Genomic DNA, 24,831 nt, shown 5'->3' with positions numbered 1-24,831 from the left:
TATGGCTGGTTAAGTGTTGACTTATTTAAGATGAAAATGGAATCAACAATTCACATTTATTGTAGATATAGTTGTGCTGTCACTGTTGTAAAGTTAAAAAGGAGCTATTATAGCTGAAATCTGGAAGCTGTTTGCAATTTCACATGTGTGACACAACTCCTTACTAGAGATTGTAGCCATGGCAGCGGTGGTTGCTGCACTTTGTGACTAAGAGACTTGTAGTTACTTTCTCTCACTGAAACTGAGGGATTTAATAGTGACTTTTTTTTTAAAATACAAAGTTTTTAAAACTCTCTTTAAAAAAAACCCAAACATTTTTATTTCCAGTTTTGTGTTCTACTAAATAAACCAGGGATTAATAAAAAGATACTGGAAGCAGGAAAATTGTTATTTTAAATCCTGCCAGTTACATCGTTTAGCTATGATGTGTCCCTAGTTCTCCCACCCTATTTTTTGTGCAATCAAATTCTGTCTGAATATCTGAATACAAATGTGAATTGAAAACAGAACAAAACAGTAATAAATGAACCTACCATTTGGGAAATCCCTATTCCTGCATTACATTTAAGGTCTGTAATGTATTTTTAAGCATCTGAGCTAATCACCTTCTCTCACTCTCCTATTTATCTGACTAGAGTTCTCTCTAAAAGTCCCTTTTCATCTGTGGATTACCTGTTTGAGTAAGATAGGTAAGATTAAGTGACTCACAGATTCAACTTGCATCTGCTTATCTGAATTCAGACAAGTGTCAAGGTCTTAGCAAATGACAATATTAGATATATTTACTTACAGAAATGGCAAATAGTAGTTTGCTATTTTTATAACACTGCAAATAGTAGGCTGCTATTTTTATATTTTTTTTCTGTTTTAGCTGTCGAGTAAAGCAGAACTGAACACCAAATGCTTATGAGGCTCAAACTGAATGCCATATATTCATGTAATTTACATACTTGTAAAGCCACAAAGAACTGTGCATAAACATTCCTTAAAACCAGCAGCTAGGAAGTAAATTGAAAATTATATACATACACAAGAAAAAAAATGAAGGTTCTAAAATACAGAAGGATGAGGACAACTGAAATGAGAAACAGAGGTATAGTAAAAAGTTCTCAGGTTCCTGTGAAATCAGAGTTGTGTAGACACATCATAGACCTGCTGTCATTCTTCAGACCATTTGGAGACATTTGGAAAGTCATCAGTAGAGCAGCTCAGTGAGTAGTAAGATAATCCTTAAATACCTGAATTATTTCTGTCTGGAAAATTAATATAGCTTTGTATCAGTGAGTAGTCTTCAGTCATATTCCAAATATGCAGAGCATTATGCAGAAAGGTCATCTCATTTCATGGGAGTGTTTGCCACATTACAGTTGGATTTTGTCAGTTTTGGAATAAAATCTCCTTATTTTTCAGTTCTCTGTGAAAGAAAAAACTGAGGTTTTCCAGTCAAAAAAGCTGCTGCAGGTTATGGTACTTGGATGCTTTTGTCCTTGACTTTGGGGAAGTTTTCCTGATATTCCTGTCCAGATCTGTGGATTTTTGGAAACTCTAATTGCCAGTCCCAACTCAAGCTTTGATGTTCTAATCAGACAAAATAAAAGCTGTTGTCTGACAGGAGGCAGATCCAAACATTTGGGTAAGATAGAGTTTTTAATTTAATTTTACTTTTGTAATGTTCTGTAAACTCCTGTTTACCCTCTTAACTGAAGAGTAACTGTGTCCAGAAATCCTGCAGAAGGCTGATGTCAGTGTTAGCAAACATTCAGTATGTGCTGTGTCCTTGAAGAGGTAAACTAAGCAAGAACATCTTACAGATAATAACATGGAAAACAGGGAAGATCAACTCAAGAAGATTTAGTGACATAATTTTCCAAACTGAAGCATTTTCAGGGAGGTGTTTATATCATGGGAAAACCTGCTAAGGTGCTACAAGCACTTTTGGCAGTGCAGCTTGGTACAGAGCAATCTGTGGTGAGAAGGTGGTGCATGGGAAAGGCTCTATCTCAGCAGTAATTAAAACAGTAACAATGTGATCTGACACTGTTGTTAATGGTCACCTGTGGTGCTTTTTCCCCTCAGCTTTCTCTGCTGGAAGATGCAGGGTTTGGTGGTGTTCTCCTTTACACGGATCCCTGTGACTTACCAAAGACTGCAGACCTTGCTGACAAAGCTTTCATGGTGTCCTTGAACAGCGGAGGAGATCCATCCACGCCTGGCTATGCCAGTATTGGTAAGTCCTGGTCAGGGCTTCGTCACTTCATGTGCATTTCAATTCTCTGGAGACTGTAAGTGTGGGAGTTAAAACACTAAACCAAATCCTGCTGGAAACAGAGGCTCTGAGAAAGGAAACACTGCGTAATGCAGCGTGGATTAAAGGGTGGAATCCAGTCTCAAAAGGGCTTTAAACTCTTGGCACAGAGTCTGCACTCTCAATAGTTTATTGTGTTTTGTATTTGAGTGTTCACACACCGAACCATTATTGCTACCTGCTTATTCTTATCCCATGAACAAAACTCAAAACTGTGAAGTACTGATCCAGTAGTTCTGGAGCATTTTCCACAAGATCTGTCCCCACTGAAAGAATTATTCCCTTAATTCTGTCTTCCTCTTTCATAGTATCAGAAATGAAAACTTTTGATCAGTAGGTGCAAGTGAAATGTAATTATATACTTATATTTTTAAAGTATTAAGAAAAAATAGTGTTTATGGTGTCTGTATGCTACTATCACATGAATAGGATGTGTTCACTTAGCCTTGCCCAGATAGACTTGGTTATTAATTATGTTTCTCTAAATACATGTATTTTTGAAATATGGGAAATACAGAATGGATTTCAAGGAGCAACATAGATTCAAAGAACATGGTCTTATATAATTTTACCTGGGTTTTTTTCTGAAGCAATGTTAACAATAAATAGAAGCAGCAGCACATTTGACTTGTATGTGCTACTTAAATCTCCATTCTGGCAGTTCAATGAATATGTGTTCCGCTTCTCTGCAGCTTTTTCAGCTTTACAGCCCTTTTTGCTATCTAACTATTTGGAAATGTATTAAGCAGCAGTCTATGAGTTTGTGACAAGGCTTCATCAAGAATATTTTGTCCGGTTACTGGCTCAGACATCTAAAGTTTGACTTGAATTGGCACTAAATCAACTGAGGCAACGTGGAGATACGTCATGCCTAGAGTGGCAGAAAATAGAAATATTTGCTTGGTTGTCAAAGAAGGGTGTTAGCTATTCACAGCATGAATGCCTTGACAGCTCAGTGGGAAAGAAATTGCACAGTTTCTCAGTGTCTCAGTGTACCTGACCCAGTGTTCTTAAAAGTGCCCTGGGAGCTACAGAGGTAAATATAACACTCTTCAAGCTTTATTCTTGCTCATTTCATGGAGCTATTTGAAAAACAGTTTGTGGAGTCTCTGTCTGGCTGACTCCTTAATGTTTTATTTACCCTACATGAAAAGTAGAGCTAATTAAAACAGATACACCAACATGAAGATGCCACTTCAGTGTTTAAACCTTATGTGTTAGTTTTCTGTCAGCAAACGATCTCATCTGCAGTGTGCATTCCAATCTCCAGTTTGGGAAAGAGAGGCTTAATAATATGGACAATGGTGTCACAAGTGTATTGATGGTTTCTGGGAGAAGCTTTAGTGTGGCTTGTCTGTGGTTTTAAATCTCTGAGCAACATTCATAAGCAGGAGCAGGTTATCATGTTTAAGAGCATTTATATTTTGATCATTGAATGCCATTATGATCTGGAAAGTGCTCAAAGGGATACATGAGAAAACCCTTTTTTTATGGTTTTGTCACTGGAAGGTAGATCAGATGGAAGTAATTCCTGTGTTTCTGATGATGATTTTGCTTCTCTGGAGAATGAATTGACTTGCTTAGAGGTAGCTCATGGCTGGCACAGACACAAATTCATCTGGAGTGCAGGCTCTTCCCCGGGGGATGCACTTGGATGTACAGCAGTGAAACTGCCTACGTGGGGAATAAAGGAGCCAGAGAGCCCAGGCTGCCCCTTTCACTTTGATTCACAGAGTGTAATAAGCACTACAAGAGGTTTTATTGGAAGCTCCTGCTTAAGTTATTGGCATATCTTTGACACCATCTGTACTTCACACTTTGCCAGAAGAACTGTTACTATCACAATCTCGAGGCTGCTCCTACCAGCATTCTCCCTTTTACTGGGAAACTCCTGGTAAGATGAGTGATCCAAAACTAGTCTTGTACTTGGTGAATAAAAGGTAGGAAACTCGGATTTTCATGCTGCTGCCTTTGTTTCTCTTGTTCTTTTAGTCTGAAAACAAATTTCTTGGTGGTATCAGAGTACTGGAATGCTTCAGTTTTTTCCTAGAAAAAAAGTCTTCAGGAAATTGTATTATTTACAGATCTTTTCTCAAAGTTGACAACATTTTAAAATGGGATTTTTGTAATAGTTCAGAGAGAATTTTGGAGTTCTCATGAGGTTTCAGCTCACATTTTCTGTTTCATGAAGATTAAATGCTGCAGTTCTGCATATGAATCATCTTGAATGTATAGAAATAGCTTGAGGATGGGTTTGAGATGCCAGCTACCTACAAGTGGAATCATTTTATTGATCTCTGTTTAACAAAGGGGAAAAAGTAATGCTGAGAAGGGAAAGTGAACAGCACTTATGTGAAAGTTTCTGCAGCTCCTATTCATAATTTAATTCTTCTCTTCTTAAGACTCTTCCAATCCTAAATCATATCAGGCCTGAAACAATCATAGGAGCCTTTGTGAGCATCATTTCTGTCTTTGTGATTCTGACTGCCAAGGACTAGTGTGCTTCATTTTTAGAAATCTTCTGTGTTCCTGCTTTTGAAATGAAATAGAGCCACGGGGTGGAACTCAAGGAAGTAATCATACAGGATTAAGAAGCTTGATAAGGAAATAAGAGACTTGCATGGCAAAAATTGTCTTGAAAAGAAAGTTTAGAAGAGCAGTGTAAAAGCTGAGTGTGTTCCCCATCTACTTTTCTTTTTCCATTTTCACTTTTTGACTGCTGCACTTCCTTTCACCCACCTTTGTATGGCAGACACATATTAGATTTCTCCATCGCTAGACTTCAGAGCTGTTTCAAATCAAATTTGTTTCCACACAGGAAATGGTTCAGTAAACAAAAATATGGATAGAATCTATTTGTCAATCCTTCTATGTAAATAGAACAGTGGCATTGTGATGAGCACTAAGAACCCTGCCCATGAGATAAGGTGTCTCATAATAGAATCCCTATCTGTGCAGAGGGGGAATAGAAATTATTTCATGAAGAGTTCAGATGGCATCATAGAAAATACTTTGAGCTTAAAAATGCCGAAATATAACAGCTGTAAAATACAATCTTATGATATCAGCTGGATTTTGAAGTGGGATGTTGTTTAAGGGAATTGTTATGCACAGGTTCTAACAGTGAGAAGAAGGAGTGTGTTTGGAAGTCATGCATGGTTCAGGTTATGGGTAACAGCTGCTCAGGTGAGCCACACTACAGGAATTTGTGCAAAACAATCAGTGACACGGGAAATGCACAGTGTCCCTAGAATTGTGAATAGTGAACATTATTCAGACAGAAGAATTGGCATCAGCATTCCCCAAGCATTGCTAATAGGATTTGATTTCAGAGGAAGGGACAAGGAAGGCAAGGAATTGTTAGTGATTTGATCCACTGCAGGCCACAGCTGAGGCCATCAGCAAAGTCAGTGATGCCTCTGAAAGTGTATTTAAGAAGGGACAAGGCAGCTGGACAGGCACAGGAGTGAAACTGAGCCTGGAAAAGGGCAGGGTGACAGTGCTGTCAAATCTTTTTGGGTTTGTTTCGCACTATCCAAATCTATTTTAGCTGGAGATTGCTGACACTCTTTTCCCCATGATGGTAATTGGTCAGTGATCTCTCTGTCTTTACCCTGATCAATGATTTTTTTCATCTTACTTCCCTCTTCCCTTGTGGAATAGGGATGATGAGAGCGTGGCTGGGTAGGGTCTGGAACCTGGCAAAGCTTTACCCACCACATTCAATTCAACAAAATTTAAACACCCAATAGGCATCATAAAAACCCCATGACATTTACCTCTTTAGAAATGTGCCATTCTTTAATTAAGCTTAGCCAGTTCTTCTGCAGCAACCATGGGACACTGCAGCCCCTGCTTGGAGTGTGGGTAAAAGGGGTGGAAGTGTGTGCCTGTTCATCTTTTATTCAGCCCTGTGATTCTGTAGGTTTAGGTGTGCTTTGCCTAATATCTGAGTTTGTCCTTTCTGTCCTTCACTTCATGATATTTTACTCCTCTGAAGCCAGCAGCTGAGCAGGGGTTAGCTGGAAAATAGAACATTGTGTAATGGTTTTAAGCATGCATGTGCAACATATGTTCTAAAATGGTTTGTTATAAATCATCATGACTTTTTACAAGATGTCCTCAGCCCTGGTTTGTCTGTTCTTTTTGAGAGCAAAACACAGTCACAAGTCACAAGAACATAATGCTTTCCTCTGTGGCTGTAGAAATGATTCTGGGAATATTATTTTTCTTTTCTTTTTCAATATTAGTGTTTGCTTTCTGTAAGTAACATTGGATAAATGAAATACCAAGGTAATTTGTTGTAAAATGGCTGTCCACAGTCAGGCTTCTGTGCACTGTGCTTTGATTTTCCTTGAGGACAGACTAAAGCTGAGGAGAAAGAGAAGCTAAAGTTTGGTATTACAATTTAGGTGTGTGCATATATATTTACATGTACTCTTGATCATTTTATTTAAACTTATAACATAATTTCAGTGGTTGCCATAAAAAACACAGAGTTCATCAGACCAATTACACTGCTCTATCTGATATACTGTTATTTTCTGTATGAACAAAAATCAGTGCTAATGCAATAGAGAGGTAATCTTTGGAAAATACTGGCCTTTGAATAGTGAATGCAATAAATCATAATTTCAGCAGATTTTCAATAATATCTGCAGCACTAATGGTTCAAGAGGTGTCTAAATCCATGATCTGCCTCTAGAGATTTTTCAGGATGTAATAAAGCAAGTAAGTTTCTATGTAAATATGAAATTACATGCTCTGAGATTTTTGAATTTTTGTGGGTTTTAGTTTTTAATTTTTGCTCCTGTCTGGTTTTCAGTTGGGCTTGCATATATTTAAAACTGAGGGAATTAGTTGGACATCGAGATTTTTTAGGCTCACAGGTTTGAGTTGCATATAGATATCACCTTTTTCTTCTACTAAACTGCCTGCATTTTTTTTCTTGGAAGCAAATTTTAATTGAAAACATTATGATTTTATTAATTAGAGTATTAGAAGAAGAGAGGAGAAATCACTGGCAATGGTACTGGAATAGCTTGCTAGTACTGTGTTTATCATTTGACTTTTGCAAATGCCATCATGAAACATATGGTCAAAACTTTTCTCAGTTTCAAGCAGAAAGTTATTAAAAATTTTGAATTTATAAGAGAAATGGAATGTACAAGTGATGAAGACCAGATTATTTGAAAACAACAAATCAGCACTTCCTATGCTGCAAAATTAGCTCAGTGGAAAACATAATGACTAAATTCTTCCTGTTGCCTTATAACTTGCACAGGACTTCTCGATGTTTTCGACATTTCAGACAGCTTCAAACTACTACTAAACAGCTGTGACTCACTACAGAATGTTTTCCAGTGAAGCTGCTTTTTCTCTCATCCAGCAAAATAACATTTTAAATGGAGTCCAGATTAGACTTTTGAAGCTACCCAACTTACAAGTGAATTTAGAATATTTAAATCTTTTGTGCAGTCATGATTGAAATGAATCCTGCCGTAGCTTTACTGACATACTTCAGCCCAGCATAATTTGTGCAAGTGAGCTGATTTATTATGTGCTCACAAAACAGCAAACATCACTGCATGGCAGTGAACCCAGCTGGTGTCTTGGAATCTGCTCCTGCAGTCTGATCAAAATCAGTTGTCTCTGCAAAAATTTGGGATGGGAGGCTCCTTTTTATGGACCACGTGCTCTGTGGCCAGTTCTTTGCCACTTGACACCCTTCTCTGGCATTGCTGTGGTTTCTCTTGGTTTTGTAGGCTCCAAAACTCTGACTGTAGTATTATAGTAGAACAACCTCAGTGTGCTCTGCCTGTTTTTCTTTTGTTTCTAATAGTTGAGGCTAATTATCACCTGCTTCCATTGCAGGTGATAAATTGTACATTCTAAAACAATGGTTCTTGTCAGAATTTAAGATTCCCTTCAATTACAGCTGTTAAGACAGTGTAGATTTAAGACTGGCTGTTTATTTTTCAATGAAGAGCTAAGTTCAGTTAAAAGAAATGCTGGGTGGCAAAATGTTTTTGTGAATTTAAGCTGCATTTAATGGTTTATGAAGTGTTAATTTGATTTTGTATGCAGAAAGGAGATTTTGAAAAGATGTTACATTTCTGGCTTAAATTTCTGAAAAAACCAAAATTTTTCTGTGTAAAAGTTGATAAAATATAGGGGTAAGGTAAAAGAGTTAAACAATTTGAACATTTTGGTCCCAGTTCACTGTAAGTTGTACCTTTTTCTAATTGATTTTGTATGCACAAAGCAAGTTTTTGAAGAAGACTTATTCAAGCATGCTGGTAAGATGATGTGTCAGAGAAAAAGACAGGCATTTATGGTAGGTTATTATCTATACCTAATTATTAATGGTGCTGTAATTAATTGCTGGAAACATGACTGTCTCAAAGTGCAAACTCTGGTCAGATTCAACCATAATTCTGTCCAAAAGGAAAAATGTCATAATCATAATAGATACCCCTCACAGGAAGATAAAGCATATTTTATATATATATATATAATTTTATTTTTAACACCTATATATACACATACATATATATATATATATATATATATATATATATATGTATATATTGGAATTGTGTTTTCTTATATAGCTTGCCTGTCTTTCTCAGATATTTCTGAGTGTCTGTATTACTGTTGGTATTTTATCCTCCCAGTACTGTGTTGAAGTTGGGATACCACAATGCAACTCTTACACATTGCAGTCAACACCTGCACGTACACCTGCACAGCAGCAAGAGCCTCATAAAGTCAGCTGGCTGATTGTTTAAGCAATTAAAGATATAATTAGTTTTATAATTGAATTTTTTTTCCTAGTGCTGTTTGAATACTGAAAGCCAGACTAAACCAAAGCATCTTTAACTTGACTTGATCTCTGTTCCATCCCACTGCTTTACCATATCCAGCAGCTGCATAAAAAAGATAATAGCACCTCTTCCTACTTTTAGACAGGTAGGAACTCCCACAAAAGAAAACCTAATCATATTGAAATGGAGATGTGGAAAATACTTCATCATTGCATCAATGAGTATTATCATATTATATAGCATTCATCTGCAGAGCTCTAAAAGGCATGAGTAATTCACCTGCAGTTTGGGTTTGGACAATTTTCCAAAGCATTTTGCTTGTACTTTTAAATGGTTTTGTTGGGGGTTTTTAGGTGGTTTATTTTTTAGGAAAAAAAAAAAAAAAAGTACAGTGTTTTCAGAGACAGAAAAATGTTCTGCCCAGGGGAAGTGGGAAGAGGTGGTTTGGGTGGGAAAGAGGAAGGGGTTGATTTCAGTGTGCTCCAAGGTGTGGTGGATCATGAAGTGTCTGGGATGTTCCTGATCCTGATGTCAGTAAAGAGGTCAAAGGAGAAAAGAATTTCACAATCCTGAGCTTTTGAGGGCCTGAGGAGATCATTGAGGGACCAGCCACCCGCTCAAAGCAGAGTCACCTAGAGCAAGTTTCCTGGGTCATGTCCAAGTCAGTGTCAGGTTGTACATGTGTCGCCAAGCACATGTACAACCCCTTTGAGTCCTTGATTGCGGTCACCGTAAAATAGTTTGGGTTTTTTTATGTTAAGGGGAATTTCCTGTATTTCAGTTTGTGCCTGTTGCCCCTCCTCCATTCCCTGAACACCACTGGAGAACAATCTGGCTCGTTTTCCACACCCCCATCAATTATTTACACACATTGATAAGATTCCCTGCAAGTCGTCTTTGTTCAAAAGTAAACAATTCTGTGTCTCTCAGATTCTTCCTAGAAGTCAAATTCTCCATTCCATCAGTCAGCTTCATACTACACCCAGTGATCGGCTTCTCCTTCATAATTTTGGTAGTTATTTCTAAAATTATTATTGGCTTTGTCACCCTCACAGTGACTCATGTATGGCTGATCCCAGATCCACCTTCTCGTAGGTAATAATAAAATGATATTTGTTTTCATCATGTCCTCATTAATCTCTTCCCATCACCATGAACTTTCTAAGAACTTTATGACCTCAGCATGAGATTCATGAGCTCCCTCATCATTCAGGGTTCCCAGGCCAGCAGGGCTTGCCCTGAAGGGTGAATTTACATTTTTCCCCAGCTAATGCTCTCTTATGCTCTTTGTTCCACCCATCGTGCTGCAGTATCACAAACTCCCCTTGCTGCAGTTTGGGTGATGGAAGGTCCTTAGGTATGGCAGAATGTAGCCTTGGAAAATTCATTTGGCTGGGGAAGAAGGGAGGAACCATGTCAGGTGGTGGTCCATGGATGAGTGGAGCTTCCTCTGCCTGGATGGTCTGTTTAGGTGTGATGTTATGAGCCATGGTAGACAAGTTACCCGAGTTCCCTCAGCATAGCTGAAGGCGTGGGGACTTCACACTTCAAGGGCTTTAGAAGAATTTACTGTTGCTGGTAAAAATGTGCAAGACTCCTTTCTGTGAGAGAATGCACCAGGTTTGGTCCAAATGTGTTCTTTCCTTTCCTCGACAGAAACAATTTAAAATGCTCTGGTGTTGGCTCTGTGAAAACATGGAGCTTCATTTTGGGAAGGGATAGTCCTGGGAAAAAGCACTCTGAGATGTCCAAGAGCAATACAAGAGAATTTCATAAAAGTGTGAGAGTGTCTCTGACAAGGAGGCAGTCACAGCTCACCACCCTGGTTTCTTAGGTGCTCTTGAGGCCAGTCAATATTTGCTGTGTCATGGGTACAATTCCAGAGTGAGAAACTGTTTATTGGTTGAGGCTTTTGTTTTTCTGACATGTTTTTCACCTGCAAAATCAGGCAATGAGAATGATTTTGATAAACCTGTGAAATTTTGAGAACTGTTTTGGTTTCAATTAAGAAAAGCATTTGCACAAAGCGTGTGTAGCTTCCAATACCTCTTATATAGTAATTTTATATAGCTGACAGGTGGGTCTATTGAGTTAATGAAACAAAAAAAAAAGAGTGAAGCCCCTTGGGTTATTTAAAAACCTCGTTGAAGTCATAGATCTTTCTGAATAATAATATAATGATTTGCATATTTATTTAAAATATTATGCTATAGGGACCACCCTTTACAAAATATATAATGAGCAAATTAGGTGGCTTGTGCTGCCTAACTTGGAGGGAATTTTTTTTTTTTCCTTCTAGCAGATGTCAGCTAAAGCTGACACGTGGTGACAGTCTATTCCTTTCTGCTATAATGCTCATAACAACTAGACTAATTTTAGAACAGCTGCCTTACTCATATTTTAAAATGCCTAGGTTTGTTGGGGTTTTTTTCTTGATTTCCAAGCATCAGTGGTCTTTCAACTAGTTCACTGAGTGATTTCTGCCAAGCCTAGTTTAATCCTTGACTGCAAGGGATTTTCAGCAGTATTTTGCATACTCTGGAAGAACTGAACCTCACATTGCCAAGCTTTTTGCAGTTACAACTTGGGCAGTAGTAATTTTTGCATGGTATAAAATCCATTTTCCTTACTCTAGTAGTAAATTAGGTGTAAAGGTGAAGTAAAACTAAGAATTAATTCCCTTTTAGGTTACTCTGCTCCCTCCCAAAACCGCTGCATTAGATATGTCTTTGAGTTTTGCTGGTAAGAGGCAAAATATTTCTCTGGGGCAGTACTGGAACATGCTGGTAATCCACTGAAAAATGAGATACAACACCTGCCATGGACTTGCTTGAAGAATGTTTCTAAAGTTCCCCTTAAAGAGAATACAGGCTTTTTTTTGGTTTTGTTTTGGTTTTTATTTGTTTATTTTTTGTTTTTGTTTGGTTTTTAAAGGGGTGGGGTAGATAGCATGCAATTCAGTAGTACCAAAAATATAGGTACAAAGTAACTCTCTGTGTTTAATTAATTTTACTTTGGAGTCATCTTAGGTCATTAGATGCTCTTAGCTCTTTTTTCATATTAGTGTTCTGGTTGTGAAGTGAAAGCATTCCTTTCTGAGCATCAACGTATTGCAGGAAGTGTCCTGCCTAAAAGTGCAGCTTGACTGCTGTCTAATACATAAATTAAAAAAAATAAATTAATTCCAAAACAGAGCACAAATGAGTAAGACATGGGTTTGAAGTAGGGCCTGTAACTGCTAGGCATCACTCATGCTTTTTATGTAATTTTTGCTTTTTAATACAACACATCAAATCCTGGTAAAGAGCTATGCTTAAAGGACTTCGGAGCAGTAGTCTGGTCAAGAGTGTTTTCCAGAAGTTACAGCTTCAGTTTTATTTTTTGAGTTTCTGGCAATTTCACTTTGAACAAAATAAATCTGTGTTTCTGGAGTCTGGGTTTATCCCCTGATTTACCCAATGGACCTGTAATTGTGAACTCTGAAGCTCTGATTTAGGAATCAGTGCTTCAAAGAAAGAATTAGCTACATCTCTCATTTGCTTGGTAAGATGAAAAGCTGAATTGCAAATCCTGTAATAGATTTACAGATCCTAAAGCATATCTAGAAATACTGCAAGAGACTTACAAATTGTAACATAAATCTTGATAAAGTAATTTTTAGCTACACAAATCTATACTCATTTCTAAGTTAAAATCTCTGTGATCCTGGCAGAGATCATTCTTGAATTTTAATGTCTTTCCTGTTTTTGGGTCAGATTCTTTATGCTCTGTTTCTACAGGACTTACATTTATTAAAATGCTTTGTCTCAATTGCTCCTTCAACTTCATAGAATTTAAAAAAATTTAGACAGGAGTTGCCATTCATAGAAGCTGCTACAGAAACTGTTCCCTGATGGCTCTTTTGCAGCAGAAAAGAACATCTGCAATCTTGCAGGAAAGTGCTGTGATTTTGTAAAATATTCCTCTCCTGGTGTGCCCACCTCACCATGGGTCAGCTTGTGAACAGATATCTTAATGTCTTGTCTTGCCTTAAGATGAAAAAAGTCCTGTCTTTCATTTTTCATTGTTATTTTCTTTGGTTTCATTGTGTGTTGAATATTTGAGTACTGTGAACACCAGATTAAATATTGGGTGGGCAGCCTCTGGGACAGACTGCACAGACAATTTCTTTCCCAGAGAAGATTCCCAAAAAGCTGGTCCTGAGCTGCTTCATCTGACAGTGCTTTGAGCAGGTTGGGCTGGGTGGTCTCCAGAGGTCATTTCCAACCTGAACTGTGATTCTGTATCAGGAAACACAGTTTTTAATAAATTCACCTGACAGCTGTTTTTTTTTGCTGATATGGGTATTAAAATAAATTAACAGTATAAGAGAGCTCTGACAGGATGGCCTAAAAGAACCTGGGAACTGTGACACGAAGCCAGCAGGCCCCAGAGCTGTTATACCTTACAATATTTACCCTTATAGCCCAGCTTATACAACTCCCTTATAGCCCAGCTGGTAAGTGCAGACACTTGTGGAAAAGGTGTCTGTGTGATTGGAAAGGAAACAAATTACTGGGCTAAATATAAGAAGCACAGCCTGAACTGCACAGTTTTTTCCACAGTTAAATTCTGACCCAAAACATTAATCAGCAGAATGAGATGTTAATTTTTACTGAAACTCAGCTTTTTCTTTTTTTGTTCCCCCTTTTGAATCAACTATGATATTGTATTATTTGAATCAACTGTTATTATCAGCCATGCTGTATGATTCATTTCCTGATCTTCACACTTGATCCATAGTTTTGGGACTTCAGACAGAGAAGGAGGTGCTTTGTGTGTTGGTGGTATGCAGCCATTTAAATTAAAATAGGGGTAACTTCTGTGGCACCTGTTGTAATTAGCAGTGGAAGTGACTGATTCACCTGCTTCACCTGGTATTCAGAGTTAGTATCTCAACAGAAAAGAAAATTGTCACTCCTGGAAGCAGTGCTTGCTTTGTTCATTTTGTTGCTCAAGACTCTGAGCAAAAGAAAGTTGCTCAGAGCCTCGGAAATTTCCACTTTCACCTGTATTGCTCTGGCTCAGACAAATTCTCATTATTAAAGTAGTTTTCTGACAGTCAGATTCATCACTTGGGTTTTCTGAAATACAGGATTGTTTGTATATCAATAAGTATCAGTTGTTTGTATCAGGATCTGCAGATACACAAATGTTCACAGCTGTTCTCCTTAAACTGGTTCTGATAGTCCAGCCAAGCTGAGCTATTCATAGCTGAGCTAATGCACTGGTAGCCCAATAACTGGCTGTGATAAGAAGGCAGGCACCCTCATATTAATTGGTTTTCACTTGATAAATGTGGCTTTGCAATAGCCAGACTCCCTGGCTTCCTGCAGAACTGCAGTCACCTGCTGCTTGTTCACTGAAGAATTAAATTGTTGGAATTATTGCTTCTTAGTCCCTGAAAAAAAAAAACCTTCTAAAGGCTAATGGATAACCTACATTGCAAATTGATGTACATTTTATACACACTTTATCTAGGAAGCTTTGCAAGCATAGGAAAAAAAAAACTATTTTGGACATTTATTGGCATTTTCATATCATTTTTCTGACAAGTTCAACACTTAATTATTGTTTGTCACATGTTTAAAGAACAAATGTTGAGATTTAGAATTCCTGAACAGAAGAGCTACTGCTGCTTCTGTTTTATGAGTTGTACAGGGAAATGCACAGAGGTAAAATGTCCTTCCCAACCATAAGTTAGTTGAAGAGACACAAACTGATTCCTGGATTCATGCCTTTTGCCCACTGGAATGTGCTGCTTTTCTTTTGCACTCCTTTTGGTTTATTTGCTGCATGAATGTAAAGACTTAAGTGCATTTTAGCAGAAACACTCTTTTACTGTTAGTGGAAATTACAATAATAATGCTTTATCTGATTAATTAAAGCAAATCTTAAAAATAGATAATTTATCTTAAAATACGGATTTTGAAAAGCTGTTCAGAGACAATCCTGAGTAATGTGCTCTGGGGGACGCTGCTTAAATAGGTCCCAGTGGGTCTTTTCCAATCTCAATATTTCTGTCATTCTTTGAAGGTAAATGAGTTGTAAGAGATGTCCTCATGACACAGATATCATTGCAAATTTACTGGTTTTAGCTTACTGAAAATATTTATAGAGGAGAGAGGTTTAATATTTTAGTAATTATTATAACAGAAATTGCCTCAAACACGTGTTGTATCTGACATTTGTGACGCTGAATTCGTGTTGAAATTCTTATCCTGCCAGGAAAAACAAACAAACAAAAAAGGAATAAAGCAGAGAGAATAAAATAAAGTAATGTTTAAATAAATACCCATAAAACATCCAGATACAAACCTGAGGCACTAATGTGTACTGGACTAGATTTTGATGTGAGCATGTTTCTGTTCCAAATATGAAAACATGGATTTCCCTTTAGCTAAAAGCTGATGGATTTTTTCATATATCCAGTCTTAAGTAAGGTGGAAGAAAGAGTCATTGGCCTTAAATTTCAGTGATGAAAAGGATGGTTTATTTTTAGCTTCTCCTGAACTGCATTAGTAGAATTTACCAAGCAATATTCGGTATGATTTAAGGCTTGAAAGAGCACTTTTGCAGCTGAATTACCTTTCTTGTTCTAGCTGTAATTATGCCCATACATTGCATTTCTGACTAGGTGTGGGTGCTAAGTTGAGTACTCTTGTCTGTGGTGATTTGAGTGTGAGACCAATTAGAAGCACAGAGGGGTAATAAGCACTCCAGTATGTTCAGGTGGGGTATAGAAATCTCACCTACTTCTGTTCCAGGTTCTCCCTTCCTTGGTGCTGTCCTTTGATGTAGAAGTCACTTCTGGGGGCAGTGTATTGGAGGGAATACACGTTGTAGCTCCTGATATTGCCTTCTGATATTGCCTTCCCAATACTGGTAGATAGTGATGTCCAGTTGTGGAGTGATTCCTAAAAAATGACTCTTAAGTGATGTGATTGAGGCTGGTGGCTGTGCGACATCTTGCATGGGCAATTTGCAAAAACTAAGATTTATTCAGTAAATTGTCCTCAGTGAGAGACTGTTCATGTTGTAATTGCAGAGACTGACTTGTTCATCCAGAAAAGTTCAGTTCACAGGGCATAGCTGAACTTACTTGAACTAAAGAGAGGAAGGAAATGCCTGACTCCTGTGGAAGGACAGCTTCAGCTGTTTCAGATGTGTCAGGGCTGAGAATATCAGGCCAGTGACTTCTGTGTTTTGTTGATGGTGTTCTATTCTTATGCGTCTCTGATTTTCTTTGAATTATCATCTAGTCTCTTTTATTTTTGTGTTGATAAAGAAAACAATAATGTTCCAGCTGTTAAATGCTTGCTATAGATTACATCCTCCCCACCTTTTTTCAGTTCCTTTGTTACATTTTACCCAACTGGTGAAATTTTCAGTCTGGGGGCTTGAAATTGGAACAATAGTCCAGCTGAGACTTTGTGTGCTTGAATAACTGAGCTGTGAATGTACCTCATGTAGGGTATTCACACTGCTTATTTGGGATGAAAACTTATTTATGTGTATGTGAGGGCAGAGCAGCCAATTTTGCTTAGAAAACAGGTTATATGTATGCTTGGATACTTCTTTAATTTTCATTATTACTATTTAAAAGATGCCCTTCAAAAACATGTCCACATATTTTTGGGTTTGCTTAGATTTAATAAAATAGTAGAGCTGGTGTTTGTACTAGTTCTACAGGATATTGTTAATACTGGAAATCCTAGATAATTTCTTGAAAACTTCATAATAATGCTTTTAAAAGCATGTACAGTTCAGTCATGACAATGGTACATATTACAGCATGTCAGAGGCGTGTGGTTTTTGTACATTTTACCAGCATAGTATTGGCAAATGGAATTCTTTTCTTCCTCACTGTAATCTTTGTTGCTCTTTACTACTTCCCTTGAAAGACAACAAATTGGCTCCTTCACATCTCTACACATTCTATCCAGGAAGCTAGCTCAAAACTATGTTCATTTTATACTTACAACTTTATTGCCTTCTTTTAAACTTCCTTTTAAGACGAAAATTTGCACTTTAGAAGGGCTGAGGTTTTTACCAGAAGTCCTTTGAGTTGGTCTGATATGTTCAAGCCCTTATGTACTCACTGGAAAACTGGGGTGCATCTTATAAAAGCCAAAATACTGAAGAGTGAAGTCTTATGCTCCAAACTGACATGAGATTACATGCTCCTTTTTTAAATCATGGCTGAAATAAACAGCTGTATTATGTATAAAAAGTGTTTGCAAAGGTTGTTACTGTTTTTAATGAAAAATGAAAAGGAGTAACTTCTTAGTCAACAAAGATTAATTTATGGAGTAAAAATTTCAGGAAGCACCTGCCATTTCTTTTTTAGGATAAAAATAATGGAGAGGTTCCTAGAACTGGAAATACAGTCTAAAGTTCCAGGCATTTTAAAGTTTGTAGGCTTTTGCTGTTGACTTTAGTGTCAGAATTTTTCCACCTCTTGAGTTGCTGCAAGGTCAAGTTAATAGAGATAAAAAAATGTCACATCTCTGTAGCTGGTGCAACAGCATTTCAGAAAATGATTTGAAGTTGGGTGTTTGGAAATTAATTCAATTTGCCAATGCATGTCCACACATCTTTCTCCACTGTCATTACCTCTGCTTATATTATTTCCTCTATTATCATACAGGGCCTGTCTTCCCTTTGGATTGGATACTATTTCCTGTGAAGATTTAGTAAAATCCCACTAAAATATAGAGGGACCTCATTCTTTCCCCTTTGAAGAAGCTGTTGATAGATGCACTGTAACTGCTATATCTGATTTTTATTTTTTGGTCTAATGCTCAAACACTATTTTATCTACATCTGACTGATTTTTGATGTACGTATTTTCATCATTTGCACTGTACCCATCCATCCATCCACCCATCCATCCACCCATCCATCCATCATCCATCCATCATCCATCCATCCATCATCCATCCATCCATCCATCATCCATCCATCCATCATCCATCCATCCATCATCCATCCATCATCCATCCATCATCTATCCATCATCCATCCATCCATCCATCATCCATCCATCCATCATCCATCCATCCATCCATCCATCATCCATCCATCCATCCATCCATCCATCATCCATCCATCCATCATCCATCCATCCATCATCCATCCATCCATCCATCATCCATCCATCCATCCATCATCCATCCATCCATCATCCATCCATCCATCCATCATCCATCCATCCATCATCCATCCATCCATCCATCATCCATCCATCCATCCATCATCCATCATCCATCCATCCATCATCCATCCATCCATCATCCATCCATCCATCATCCATCCATCCATCATCCATCCATCCATCATCCATCCATCCATCCATCATCCATCCATCCATCATCCATCCATCCATCCATCCATCATCCATCCATCATCCATCATCCATCCATCCATCATCCATCCATCATCCATCCATCATCCATCCATCCATCCATCATCCATCATCCATCATCCATCCATCCATCATCCATCCATCCATCCATCCATCCATCATCCATCCATCCATCATCCATCCATCCATCCATCATCCATCCATCATCCATCCATCATCCATCCATCATCCATCCATCCATCCATCCATCCATCCATCCATCCATCCATCCATCCATCTATCCATCCATCCATCCATCCATCTCTTGGTGGAGCCTGCAGTATTTCCTTCAGGAAGTGTGTAAGACCTGGCTAAACTCCTTTGGATCTCATTAGCAGCCAAACTGCTGACTGAATTAGCCTCTCTCTGAGCAAGCAAAAATTAAGCTGAATTTTGCCCTTCCTTATTTTGCTTTCTTGCTTGTGTTTAAAACTCCTTCCTGTGACCATTTGGAAGACATGAGGGAGAGAAGGCTCATTGTAGCCTGTCATTATGAACATTTTGCTATTTATTGTCCATTGCTTGATATTGATTGTAGACTAAGCACCACAGTTGTCTGGAAGAGAATCTTCAGTTGGGAATAGGAGAAATCTCTGTGGCACTGCCCAACTTTCCCTGCTGTTCCTGCTACTGTGATCTACATTTACTTGTATATTGAATGAATATTATTCCTGTTTTGAAGAAATTATACTATTAATGCTATTCTAGAGGTGAACTACTCTCCAAATACATATATTTATTATGAATTAAAATAAAATTTTTTTGTAGTTAAATGGTTTTCCTAATGCAAGAGCAATAATTTTTTGTTAATCTCAGTGTAACTTGTATTTTATACTTGTGCAGAAAATCCCTCCCAGTTGTTTTTGTAAATTGTATGTTTTTATTCAGAGATGCTGAACTCAGGTGTTGGAGGAAAGGGAATGTTACACCTGGTGGTGGGGCTGTGCTGATGCAAGATCAACTCAATCCCTTGCTTTAGAGATCCACATCTCACATTTTGGGCAGTATTTGAACACTTTGTCATGCTCCTGTTTAGCCATTGGAACTGCTTTTTATCTATAAACTAATCATTAAGAACCCTGCTCATTTATGAGAAGGGTGTATATAGCTCTTGACCACATAAGGAGAGTGGTGGTATTAATCTGTAATAATTTTGATGTAAAATATAAGTGATGTATGTTGATGTATCCATTTCTCCTAGGAAAGAAAAAATACAAATTTGGTATCGGCAGCATTTGGTATTTTCTATTAATTAATAATTAAGTATATTAATTAATAAGTGTATAATGAATGCTTCAGTGTCTTCTGAGTGTGTGAATTTTAGAACAGATTGTCTGATGAAAATCTTAAAAAAACATCAAGCATCAAATGATGTCTGTATTAGCTTATATTTTATTCAAGTCCTTTATATTTCAGTAACATTACTTTGGAAAAAAGTAGAAAACAGCAACTGTTTGGTAATTCATTTTAATAATGAGCACAGATAACCTAGGAAAGTATTTTAGCATTGCACATTAGAACTTGATTGCTTGAAATCCTGCCTCAAAATCACACATACATTTAATGTGAGTAATACCAATATGTCACTATGGACAGTATTGCAAAACAATTAACAAGTAACAGCTCCAGCTTTACTCAGTGAGCCTGCTATTTGAAAGCAGCCTGGAAATAAGCTGGATTTTGGAAGTACCAAACATATTTATAATTATAATATAACTCACTGCAGTTAATAATTTTAGATGTATAGTGTAGTTCTTGTATGAGTATCAACCACAGAGTAATAACCTACACATACAGCACCACGTAAAGATATTTAACTCAAGGTCTTGAAATATGGTTAGTGACTCAGCATCATTTTCAGAAAATAATTTTTTATGTCCTTATTTCATTGAAGGTTAAAATACTTTTTGAAAAGAAACATTCCCTGAAATAGTTTAAGCTAAACAACACACTTTTCAGTTGTGTTTTTAGTATCTTGACCTGAGAATGTTAATTGGAGCATTTCTTCAGTGAGCCACAAGCAGGTATAAAGTGACTGCAGTAAAACTTTGATAGTTTCCAGTAATAAATGATCTGATCCTTTGACTGTGAACATTCATTCAGGTTATTTGGAACTTCTAACACAAGATAGTACAGTAATATCTGGAAAATGTCTTAATGCACAGTAAAATGTTTATATATGGGGTCAGATGCTCAGCAAGTGTTATCTTTTAAATTTATGTGCCATTGAGTCCTCCTGAAGTAGGCAAGGGATGATGAATTACTGAGAGACTTTGGGTTGAAATTCTGAGAGCCTGACAGCCTCTCAATAGGAAAGGAGAGGAAAAAATAGGAAAAGGAAAAGGAGAGGAAAAAATAGAGGAAAAAAAAGTCTGACTATGAGGTAAATTAGGAAAACATTTCTTCTGTGATGTGTAAGAAACTGTAGCTATTACAGGGAGGTTATGATATCTGATATTTATTTATTTATTTAAAGAAAAATTCCTTCCAAATTAAATGCATGGCAAACAGGAGGGTGACTACTACACAATTTAAGGTAGGTCTGGGTGATTTGTCTTTGAAGTGAAATGAATTGGAAACTTTCACTGCTTCTGAAGTCTTGAATTCCTTTCCTGTAGGTGCTTTCCACTGTAAAAGCTTTGACAACAATTTCTACCATTGTTACTTGAATAAAATGCTTTTAAGAGAGCTTCTAGATTAGACTTTGAACTGGAAAAGGCAAAAATACATAGAAAAGTCTCCATTGTCAGTATGTTTTCTATTAACCAGCCCATCAAATAAGTTACCTTGACTCAAATCTGAGCTTTACTGAAAATCCATTTATGTTCATGCAGGTTGTAGTTGCAGCTCCATGGAATACAGAGCTCTCTTCCTGCAGTGCATTTCTAATCCATAGTCACTGAAAATGGGAGCTTCCCTGGCATTCCTGATTTCTTTATCTTGGTGTCCTAAGCACAGTGACAGACAGCTTCCAGAGCTTTCCTTACAAATGAATACAGGGGAGGTGTGTGCTAATCCTTTGTATTAGATGCTAAATACAGAGTTCTGTGGAAGGCTGAATTCTGTAAATTTTTAGTGATTTAGATTGATTTTTAGTGATGAAAATGTTGCCAGAATTTATTTGGGATTCTCTTTCCACTTAACAGCCATGGCAGGAGCAGGTCACGTGTGAATTGGGTTGAGTGCCAAGCTCCTGCTATGCCTTCTGGTGGTGTAGATCCATAGATATATTCTTGACTTTCTTTTTAAAGTATTATTTCCTTAGAATAGTCATTGGGATTAAATACATGATCCTGCTCTGGATCACACACATGCTTTCTCTCTTTCCAGCTGTGGGATACTGCAGAGGTTCTCTCTCTGTGATTTAAGATCCAGTGTTAACAGACATTTCTGTTCAGATCTCCTTCTTGACCACTTTCCTGAGAGGAAATTCTTGGCCAATCTGATTTTCCCTGCATTTTACATTACACTGACATTGGCCTTTCTGTTGATGATGCTTGGTGTGTAGTTTAACACCTATGAGGTGGTTCAGTGACAACTGAACTTACTGGGAGCCTTTTGTGGATTTGGTTATTTTATAAATCTGAATCCTGCATGTTTCTTACAGCTTGTAATAATACCACTTCCTTGTAATGAACCTGGGCAGAGCAGTAAATAGAGATATAATGTTGTTTGTTTTTTTTAATTGGGGACTTGCAAGGTTGCTTTACTGACTTCAATCTCTTGAGGATTTTCAGGAAAACTGAAAAGTTTGTGGATACATTTTTTTCTTTTATTACTTTATGTTACTGTCATAATTATTGATGGATCAATTAAATGAGTACAATTCCAGTCAAGTTGCCCTAGCTTTGCTCATAGCCCACAAAGATCTTTGTTGGTAGCTGCCAAAATTTTTATTGTAATGGTATTGCTTAAGGGTTTGACAAATATTATTATTGGTCTAGTGAGTTATCACTAATTATTAAGTTGAGGTAATTAGAATAATTTTATCAGTCTGTGATTTGACAAGAGACTTCTCAGTTTAATGCCAAGTCCTTGTCCCAGAAGAGGCAGCTTTACTTTTCACAAAGCCAAACTGTGACTTAGCTCTATAACATATTAAAGATGTTAATAGGTGTGTTATCCTTAATTTAAAAAAAAGAAACAAAAATGCAGTTTTTAAAGAATTGCCAGAGCAGTTTGAAGAAGGCCAATGCCACAATAACTAATCCATAGTACCTGTAGTTTAATTTCTTCTTTCCATTTCAAGATGCATGTACACTGTTTATCAGAAATATTTCTGTGAAATTTTAGGGCAGAATAATCCAATTAATTGTAATTGCAAGATTGACTTTGTACATAATCCAAGCCAAATAATTGTGCCACCCAGCTCAAAATTAATTTTAGAGTATGTACTGGAAATTCATTGAGTCTTGATTATCACTGGTGCTTCTGAATGATTTTTTCCAGTATTTTACATTTGAAACAAATACCTCCAGGTTATTAATTGTGGGTGTGTTCCATATGGACTGGCTGTATGTGCCAGCCTGTGGAATCCTCTGGTGTTCTTTTTGAGTTTCAGACAGGAAGCAGCACAGCTGGAAGTATCCTTGGTGTAGAACTTCATGGAGCAACACTTGAGCTAATGAGGGGTTTGTATTTATAGAAGTTGCTCTGAAGAGGCACTCACAGTTTCAGAAATTAGTCTTAATTATTTCAGACTCTAGATTATTCAATGGACTGTGTGCTTTTCTGGTCTGAGGAAATTTCCAGCTGCCTGCTGCCAGCTCTGATTCAGGTACTTGGTAGTTCAACATCTGATTTCAGATGTTGAAAGTATCAAGTTATCTGACCATAATAAAAATATATTATCTGTAATAATAAAAATAGAAATCTCTGCTGCAGGGAACAGAGAGGTTTCTGGCAGGTTGTGTAAAGGTTCCATCTGTGTATCTCAGTGTGTTTATGGTTAAAAAATAGGTTGGGGAGGATGCACGATAGACTTTCTTACCTTGCAGGAATTCTTCCAGATCAGTTATGTCCTCCAGGAGCTGCCCTGAGTATGGAGTTAAGTCACAGCTTCTTTTCATCCTTTGTCTCAATGATTTCCCTTTGGAAATCCTTCAGAAGAAGCAGAACCTTTGTCTGCTGAGGTTCCTAATGCAAGTCCCACCCACACTGAATGTGGCCAATACTTGTCAAAAAAACCTCACAAATCTGTTCCAAAACCTCTGAGAAACATTGCAAAAGATGATTTTAAGAAGCTTTTGATCTGAGTGGAATGACTTTATAATATCAACCCTTGGCATGAGATATGTATCCTTCATAGAACACATTTTTAGTTACAGCTTGAAAAATGTGATTCCATGCAGAGCCTTAAGAGCTCATCAATATAAACGACTTCAAGGACTGAAAAAAACCCACAACAGTAATTGAGTTATATTGGTGGTTACTTACAGAGATTTGTGTTGTGTTGACTTTCTAGAAACAGAAGAAAATTGTTTCATTTTATAATTCAGTAGCCAGAATACAGGGAACCAACACTTACTTTCCAAGCAGTGGTAGAAAAGCACTGCCTTTCATAGAGGGAACACACTTAAGCTAGAGGTTAACTAGCAAAATTTGAAGTATTTATTTAGAGTAGGAGACAGGAAAGTGTTGAATAAATTTCAAAGAAAGTATAATTAAACCAATTAATCTAAGGCAATACTTTATTCTGCTCAATAAGCTCTGATGAGAAAATTATTATTTAAACAAATTTGCATACATAAAAAAATCTAATTTTGTCATTAAATTATATAGGTTTATAGATACATGAAGTTTCATCAATACAGGTCTAATACTATCCAATTATATGTACAACAGCATTCTGTAAGGAAGATAAATAATAGTCTGTAGCAAATTCATATTAATATATTAAATAATTAGGGTGATTGATTGTTTCAGGTTTTCTTTTTCTGGGTTTTCCTTTAGCCCATTAACACTTTCCAAGAGTCAGTGCCACTTTTTCAACTCCTCCTCATAAGCAGGATTGGATTTTTGTGAGAAATGAATCAAGTAAGGGGATGGGTATTCTTAAAGTAGTTTCCTTCATTTCTGTGTTTTCTATCAAATCAGTCCTTTATACATATGTGTCTACTTAAATGTATTTATCATCTTCTCAGCAGCTGGCTTCACTCAGCACTGGGGACTGTGACTGTCAGGAAAGTAATGGAATATCTTTCAAGTGCCCTCTCCATGCTTCATTCTGAGCTACAATTTCAGTTCATTTGTAG

At 37.2% G+C, this 24,831-nt stretch overlaps 1 protein-coding gene across 9 annotated transcripts in view; it reads left to right on the top strand.

The window, feature by feature from the left end:
* Positions 1 to 24,831, top strand: part of NAALADL2 (N-acetylated alpha-linked acidic dipeptidase like 2) — a 427,779-nt gene that overhangs the window by 288,297 nt on the left and 114,651 nt on the right. For all 9 annotated transcript variants that reach the window (XM_088061038.1, XM_088061039.1, XM_088061034.1 and 6 more), the window contains one exon: positions 2,077 to 2,227. In XM_088061038.1, coding sequence (XP_087917164.1) covers positions 2,077 to 2,227 — 151 coding nt within the window. The remainder of the gene's footprint in view (positions 1 to 2,076; positions 2,228 to 24,831) is intronic.

Source organism: Pseudopodoces humilis, chromosome 11 (assembly GCF_049639895.1).
Source record: "Pseudopodoces humilis isolate 2021_Gansu_Grassland_sample_001 chromosome 11, ASM4963989v1, whole genome shotgun sequence".
NCBI lineage: Eukaryota > Metazoa > Chordata > Aves > Passeriformes > Paridae > Pseudopodoces > Pseudopodoces humilis.
This window is presented reverse-complemented; position numbering and strand designations above follow the sequence as displayed.